Raw genomic sequence first — 8,517 nt, forward strand, 5'->3', positions numbered from 1 at the left:
TGTAGGTCTAAACTGAACAATTCCAATTATGTATATTTGTCCGACACAAGTTATCACTGCACAAGTTTGGTGATCGTAGTGTGTCAATGTTTATTTTCAGACATCGCGGCACCGTTTGCTTTCCCAGTGGACCTGCACGCGTACCCCACCTACTGCACGGTGGTGGCTTACATTACGGACCTCAGCACCATACGCCAAAGGCTGGTCAACCGCTTTTACAGGTACCAAAATGTGAATTTCTGCATGTGTGAAAGCATTTAAAACGATGGATTAACGTGCGTCGGTTGATTTCAGACGACTGTCATCTCTGATGTGGGAAGTTCGATACGTGGAGCACAATGCGCAAACGTTTAACGAGCCTGGCTCCTTCATCGTCACCACTGCCAAGTTTGTCTCTGACCTCATGCTGCAGTTCATTAAGTGAGTAGGGTGACTACAAGCTCCTACAACAAGCCTTCTAACAAACTATGAACAGTGTTCTATTAATTTACTGCAGCCCATTAAAGTAGCATGAAATATACCGTTATGTCATCCCCATAAAATGGCAAAAGTCAATCTGTCACTCACGAATCTCATAACAGGAAGTCAGTCACTGAGGAAATGACCCACTCATTGTTTGCCATTTTATCACTGCTCTGTATTAAATTTAAGATGTTAAACTTTTTTTTTTTATGGTTTAGCTCTGCATACAGCGCAGCGAGTGCATGTTTCCACGCTTTTTTTTTTTTTTCCTTTTTCAGGGACCAAAGTGTGACAGACCTAATGCCACTTTACAAAACCCTCAAGAAGGCCACCTTCTCTGACTCTGAAGAGGAGGTGTGTTCCTCGAAGCACTGACTAAACACATTTAGTGTAAGTAGATTCATGTGTCTGTTCTCCATGTAGGATGAGGAGGAGGAGGAAGAGGATGAGGACACGAGTACACCGGGCACCTCCACCCAAAACTACAAGGTTTCCTCTCTTTTTATCTACATTGGTCATTCTTAACACTTGGGCCCACTGCACTACTGTATTTTGTTAGTCTTGCACTGGTAGTTGGAGTGCTAATTTTTTTCTTTTCTTTTTTTTGAGGCGCGACAAGCTACATCATGTCTGAGTGGCCTGCTTTCTTTCTCACTTGCAGGAGGGCCGTCCGACACGCCGGCGACTGCGGACGCGACCCCCCTCGTACGACCCCCAAGCGTGGCGCGGACGCTGCAAGGAGCTGCTAGACCTCATCTTTCAGTGCGAGGACTCTGAACCCTTCAGAGAACCTGTGGATCTGCAGGAGTACCCGGTACGCGCAACATGCATGGATACGACTAATACCTGTGTCTGTGGATGGGTGGGTGGTCATTCATTAAACTGCTCGTCCTGATTTTTCTGTGCCAGGATTACCTCCAAATCGTAGACTCGCCAATGGACTTCGGCACTGTCCTCAACACGCTGACTGCAGGCAAGTATCAGACGCCCATCCAGCTCTCCAAGGACGTGCGGCTCATCTTCAGCAACTCCAAAGCGTACACGCCCAGTAAGAAGTCCAGGGTAAGAGAAGGACACGTGCACACGTTACATTTAGGAACCAAAGAAACGTTTACCACTGAATTTAATTGAATAAAATTCATTCATCCCAGCCCCGGAATGTGATGTTTACCTGGTTGTTAAAAAGTAAATATAGTGAATATAGAAATAAGTGAAAAAACACAATTATTTGTTTTTCATGTGCATAGAAAAGCACAACTGAGCCTTCGGCATCATGACAAGATTGTTTGTTAGCTGAAAGAGTTCTTTAACCAAAACAATATTTCCTCCCAAATTTTCCCCGTGAACCGGGTCCGTTCAGTACCTGAGGTTCCACTGTAGCTTATTGGTGTCTGTGTGTGTTTTTGTTTCTTCAGATCTACAGCATGAGCTTGAGGCTGTCTGCGCTCTTCGAAGAGCACATGAGCTCCATCCTGGCCGACTACCAGGCCATCCACGGCCTGACGGAAAAGCTGACCCGACGGACCGCTGAACGGCAGTCCCGACACGCCACCCCTGACCAGCGACCCACGCGGCACGTCAAGAGGCGACGGCGCAGCGAGTCTCCCCCCAGCAGCCTGGCGTCCAGGTACAACATGAACGCCTGGTTCTTCGGTTTAAACGACAGTCACGTGACCGGCCAACTGTTTGTAGCCCAGAGAGGAAAAGGCGCGTCTCGTCCCGAGTGACGAGCAGGCGGGAGCCGTCGCCGCCTCCCTCGCGGCCGCCCTCCCTGAGGCAGAACCTCCCTGTGAAGCACACACCTCCGCTGCTCAACGGGAAGACAGACACGCCAGGACGCACACGCAGCGCTGCAAGACACTTTGCGCACTCGCCGACCTCGTCGGCACTAGCGCAAAGTGCTAACACTACAGGTCAGCATGCCTTTTTTTTTTTTTTTTTTTTTTAAATTTTAACTGTTTGGAATTTTTGTATTTTTTTTAAATAAGAAAAGACAGAAAAAAATAGTAGGATTGGAGAAAAATAGCATTTCTTGAATTTTTATTGATGCAAATATTGAAAAAACATTGGGGAATTTCCCCACCCAAAAAAAAATGGTTGGAATTCCCTCTCAGTGAACAAGGGTCATGGCAGTGTTGTTCTTTGGCGCCCCCCTGTGGAATCTTTAGGTGTGTCAGGAAAAAAAAAACAGCAATAGAGTATATAATGGGTGACACGTTCTGGGGGGGGTGTTTAACGTTTAACTTGCTAGTCGTAATCATTAAATATTTCATTAAACGTGAAATTTGCAGACATGTGACTGATATTTTTTAAAAAATATGCACATAATTAATCACGTCTTGATTATACATCTCTCAAGTGACTTTTTCCTCATATAGAGTCGACGCGCTCGCTGAGAAATCACAACTTTGTCTCGGCCTCCTCGCCACCCGCGGCAGCAGCCGATAGGACGCTGCCCACTCCGGCCGTGGAAGGCGGCGTGGCTGGAAGCACTCGGCGGAAACCGAGGACGCCTGTTAGACGAAGATCAGGTGTGTGGATCATCTTTCATCAACATTTGATTTTCTTTATGGCAACTATGGAGCAAATTAAAGTCTTCAGTCAGGTGACAAATGTACTTGCTTTTCATTGGATGTCAATCATATGTATTTAAGTGTGTGAATGTCTTGAAAACACACTTTGTGTATGTCACATCCCCTTCAGGGTCTCCGGAAAGCCCCCCTTCCCAGACCACAGCCCACCTGAATGGCCACGGCGGTCACCTGACAGCCGGACCTGGAAGGAGGGGCCGTAAATCCCGAGCGGACCTGCCAGCAAGCCCTCCGCCGGACCCCGCCACTCCGAGTAGCCCGTCCAGGAGGCGCGGTCGCCCCCCGGGCAAGAAACGCGGCAGGAAGGGCAAAGCGGACATTGCTAGCCCCGCCCTCGAAGAAGAGGTCGACCAATCCACTGGCGACGAGGGGATTGCGCCGGTGACGTCGGACTCTGGCACGCCGAGGAAGAGGGGCCGGCCGCGATCTTTCAGGACTGAGGAGGTAACGCCGCCACACCCGCCCCCCGCTCTCCCTCCTCCTCCAACTGCTACCTCTTTGGAGACCCCCGAACCTTCGCCGCTGAGGAGGAGCAGCCGGCGAGCGCACGACGACGTCACGTCCACGCCACGGACGGAAAGAGGCGCTCAAGGGGAAGGGGTGGCGGAACACCAGGAGGTGGAGGAGGATGATGAGGAGGAGGAGGGCGAGGACGGGGCGGGGGGCTCCATGCGCACCCGGAACCAGGGGCGACGCTCGGCCTGGTACGTAGAGGATGACTCGGAGGAGGAGCAGAGGCAGCTGCTCTTTGAGGACTCCTCCATCACCTTCGGAACCTCCTCCAAAGGACGCGTACGCAAGCTGACAGAGAAGGCTAAGGCCAACCTGATTGGCTGGTAGCCCGAATCCCATGCATGCGCGCACACACACACACACACACACACAAGCCCTTTTCACGCTGCCCATCAAATCCGGCTGTTGCCCTGCTCGTTTTTCCGTGCGTTCGATACCGATGCAGGATTGGGAGTTGATAAAGCTTTGGCGAAAAATACAACTTCCTGAAAAGACTCCAAATTTGTTTTTTTTTCATTTATACCAAACATTTCAGAAATACATTTGTTTTTTTTTTATTACATTTTCATGTAATCTTTTAAAAATGTTTTGGGGTAAAATGACTCCAAATTGAAGATTTTTCTTTTTACCAAAATTTATTATTTTTTTCAGTATCGTTTTCAAAGGGCGGCACAGTGGAATAGCTAGAAAGCGTTGACCTCACAGTTCTGAGGTCCCGGGTTCAATCCCGGACCTGCCTGTGTGTCGTTTGCATGTCCTCCCCCGTGCCTGCGTGGGTTTTCTCCAGGCACTCCGGTTTCCTCCCACATCCCAAAAACATGCAACATAAACTGGACACTCTAAATTGCCCCTAGGTGGGGTTGTGAGTGCAGCTGTTTGTCTCCATGTGCCCTGTGATTGGCTGGCAACCGGTTCAGGGTGTACCCCGCCCGCCTCCTGCCCATAGACATCTGGATTTGGCTCCAGCACTCCCGTGACATCTTGTAAGGATAAACAGCTAAGAAAATGCATGTATGGATGTTTTCGAAGCCCATAAATAAATAAATAAAATGGGGTTCTTTTCTAAAATATTTTGGCATTAAAAATAGATACATTTTTCAATCATTTAGGAATGAATGAGGATTAGAGAAATTTTTTCCCCCAAAAAAGTCTTTTCATTTTTTTAATTGAAAAGGACAATTTTTTTCTGTATTCCTTTTCTATAAAAAATATTTAAATTACAATGTTAAAAAAAGGAATAAAATTTCAAAAACTATGGATTAAGATAATTTGGGAAATTAACTGTTCATCAAAATATGTATTTTTGTATTATAGATTGAAAAACAAGAACAAAATTTAAGTTTTTAGAATAAAAATTTACACCATTTTAAATATTTTGTATGAAAAAAAAAAGTTTACGAAGATGAATATTTTTGGGTTTTGTTTTTCTTCCCCAAAATGGCATTTTTTTTTGTTTAATAAATGAAAGGAGTTGAAATACATTTGAAATTTTTTGTGTAAAAAAAAATTTAATTACTGCTAGTGGTATTACTATAATTACTCTTTAGAAATGTAAGTAAGAATCGTGAAGAAAATCTATGCGTAAAGATTTATGAATGATTTTTTTTTTTATTTTTTGGTGAAAAGAAAAATTAACAATTTGAAGGAGGAAAAAAATATTTCTGAAAATGTTTGAATAGGGGAAAAAAAAACCTTAATGTCCCGATTTGTGTTTTATTTTTTTCCTCCCGAAGACCTGTTTCTCATGCGGCAATTTTGCAGAAAGGGCGTGTGCAAGGGGCTGCACGCCCACACGCTCGTTCACCCAGCTGCTGCTAATCCAAGATGTGCCCCCAACCCCCCTTGCTTCCCTTCCTCCTCCTCCAATATTGGTCCATGTTGGACCCCCACCCCACCCTTCTCTTAGTATTGTACTTGAAAGAAGAAAAAACGCCGGAGGAGCGCTTGCTTTATGGAACTGTAAGGTCTCCGTCGAGTGGGCGGGGTCAAAGACACCCACTCGAGTCCGGAACTTTTTCCCTGCCCCTAAACTTTGTTTTTATAGCCCCCTCCACTTCCCCCCTCGCCTTCTTCTAACATTTGTACGGGGATGCTTCGCTCTTTTGCTGGAAGTCTTACGTGTTGCTGTCCAATGAAAAGCATGAAGTTCAATATATTTATGCACAAAAATTCTAAATGGTTTTTTTTCCAGCTTTTTTGCCAAAAACGTTATAATTTTTATTACGAAACAAAGAATACCCTTTGACCATACAATGCTTTACAGTGGACAACAACGGTATGGAAATGTGTATGTGTATGTGGATCATCTCTACCCAATGATAATCCCATTTTTGATATTTTTTTATCCCGACAATATGAGAGTGTGTGTGTGTGTGTGTGTGTGTGTGTGTGTGTGTGTTGTCGTCACGGTCTAATAAAACTGGTATTTCCAAAGATGGTGATTTTACAGTTTTATCCTACCCTTTCCAAATTATTTAATCATGACATTTTATGGTTTCTCTTTTTTCATGGAAAGTAACAGTGTTCCCTGTCGAATTATTTTTTTTTTCCTGTTCAAAAAAATGAGGGTTTTAAAAAAAAAACTTTTGTTTATAAATAACTTTTTTCAGTACAGTATTTTGGGGTGATAAAAAGAGGAAAGAATTCACAGAATTTGGACAAGTGTATCCAGAAGAAGATGACAAAATTTCTACATACATACGTGCTTTCCATGAGACAAGAGCAACACGTGTGCTTCATAACCAAACGTTGGTCAGATGGGTTATATTGTTTAATTGTACGTCAACATGGAAGATGAGATATGTATGTCTTAACTGCATTAGCAATGTGCCTTTATGTGGTTGGTGTGTGTGGTGGAGAGACAAAAGTGGCATATTTATTCGCTCCCGTGACTCATATCACGTACCCAACGCTCTCACCACATGCACTTATCCACAGCTTCCTCGCCATGTCCTTTTGTGGAGCATACACAAACACGGTTCTGAAGCGAATTGGATCAAATTTGGCAGGTGTCATATTTGTGCTTGTGTGCCTTGGTGAATCCTCTCGTTTAGCTTTCGGGACCAGGCGAGGGTTTATTATCAATTTCTCTCCAAACAAAATTGTCCATCGGCCTTTTTCCCCTTGCTCCCCGCCTTAACGCCATACTCGACGTTTCGGACACACTCGTACAAGGTTAACGTGTTCTTCTGATGTTTGGATTGACAGGTCGCTGAGAGCGTGTTGCATGTTTTTGGTCCAAAATGTCACATTTCACGATACCAAGTGGAACCTCCAAATGTCAGATTTTTTTTCCCTATTACCATGTTGGAAATGAGGCTTCTTTTACAAGGGGTGAAAACTCCACCTCCGACTCCCTCGTCTTCACAAAAATTAGATTTGAAGCATTCATTTTTTTGAAGGTTGTAGTCGTAAATAATATTTGACTGAATTAAAATAGACGTGGTTTCAGCACATTCGGTAGACACGCCCACATCCTTAAAGTGCAGGAGTATATTTTTTCCCCCCTCTATTTTGAAGCCTTATTTTACATAATTGCTTGTCTTTTTTTTGTCTGTGTACATAACAATCATTAAAGTTTGGCGAGGTTGTTAACAACACTCTGCCATGTCAAATTCATAACAGCCGTCAGTTCATAAATATTTTAAACTTGCTTGTTGCGTTTTTGACAACAGTCGCAAGAGAGGTCGGAAAAGTCGTGCTTTTGTAAATGAGCGCAGCATAGAATACAAAATACTTGTTTTTTATTGATTTCTTTTTTTCTAATAGAATTTAAATACTTTTTAAAAAAAAAAAAAAAGTTTACAAAATTTCCCAACATTTCCCCCTCCAAAATCTGAAAATATATGGAGAAAAACATTTTCTCAAAACTATTTGGACACAAAATATGCAAACAAATTCCAAATCAAAATCTTAAAAATAAAATTGCAGGGCTCGGGGAGGAACACAATTATCTGAAAGTTTTGTGAAAGATGAAAAGAGAAAAATTGCTGACTTTGGACGTTCCACTGAACAGTTGATTAGAAATGTATTTTTCCCTCAAATGTTTTGCAGACTTGACATCCCTCGTTATTGATTTACTTTGCTGCTTTAGGCTGATTATTAAGGAATCACCTCGTTGCTTCTCAATGTGTCCATTTTCATATTTTTTTTTCTTCCCCCCCACCGCCCCTTGCTGTTTCTGCCTAAATGTTATGAATGATTCCTATTTATATTTGAGCCCATGTTTGCAACACATTTAAAATAATTTTCAAGGGGCCTTAAAGACACGGAACAGTGGGAAATTCAGTGTTTATGCACGCGTGCGTGTGTGTGTCATGTGAGCATTTCCAGTTGTCCAAGAGGGCGCAGCATGAAGGGAGAGGCTTCTGTTTCACACGTCTTTGTTAGTTTGGATACTGTTTTATATGAATATATTAATAATAAAATCAAGAAAAGAAGAAGCCTCAAGCTAGAATGTACGTATACGTTTGTGTGTAGGCAAAGTTCTGCTGTCTTGTTAGTTGATACACACAATATTTTAATTAAATAAAAAGTTGTGTTTCCGCAGACACTCCTTATTACTTCCTTTCATAACCATGACGTCTACCATGACCAATGTAAAGGTATTGCATTCTTTTTTTTTTCATTTATATATTGAATTTCTTGACTTAGTTAGCCATTTCGTTAATGATCACGTTAGCTACGTTGGACTTTCCACCCTTGCCAGCCAAAGGTACATGTGACGTGATGGTGAGCTGCCCTTTAAAAAAAATTGAGCCATAACTTTCTCTCTGAAATGAAAATTTGAGCCATAATTTTCTCTCTATGAAATGAGTCTATTATATTGCACTCAGGGTGTGAGATGGCACATTCAATATGGCCGACATGGTGACGTATTCTAGCCACATCTCATCTTGATTGGCTCAAAATTGTAGTCGCCATTTGTTTTAGACAGAAGACGTTGCTAAAA

The 8,517-nt window shown here is 43.1% G+C and overlaps 1 protein-coding gene across 2 annotated transcripts in view; it reads left to right on the forward strand.

The window, feature by feature from the left end:
• phip (pleckstrin homology domain interacting protein) overlaps nt 1-8,114 on the forward strand; it is a 34,580-nt gene extending 26,466 nt beyond the window's left edge. For both annotated transcript variants that reach the window (XM_061813077.1, XM_061813078.1), the window contains exons 31-40: nt 101-221; nt 295-420; nt 741-816; nt 886-951; nt 1,124-1,276; nt 1,372-1,524; nt 1,878-2,089; nt 2,155-2,375; nt 2,841-2,993; nt 3,166-8,114. In XM_061813077.1, coding sequence (XP_061669061.1) covers nt 101-221; nt 295-420; nt 741-816; nt 886-951; nt 1,124-1,276; nt 1,372-1,524; nt 1,878-2,089; nt 2,155-2,375; nt 2,841-2,993; nt 3,166-3,893 — 2,009 coding nt within the window. In that variant the 3' untranslated portion in view covers nt 3,894-8,114. The remainder of the gene's footprint in view (nt 1-100; nt 222-294; nt 421-740; nt 817-885; nt 952-1,123; nt 1,277-1,371; nt 1,525-1,877; nt 2,090-2,154; nt 2,376-2,840; nt 2,994-3,165) is intronic.
• Nucleotides 8,115-8,517: the final 403 nt, after the last annotated feature.

The sequence above is a fragment of the Syngnathoides biaculeatus genome, chromosome 23, assembly GCF_019802595.1.
Source record: "Syngnathoides biaculeatus isolate LvHL_M chromosome 23, ASM1980259v1, whole genome shotgun sequence".
Classification (NCBI taxonomy): domain Eukaryota; kingdom Metazoa; phylum Chordata; class Actinopteri; order Syngnathiformes; family Syngnathidae; genus Syngnathoides; species Syngnathoides biaculeatus.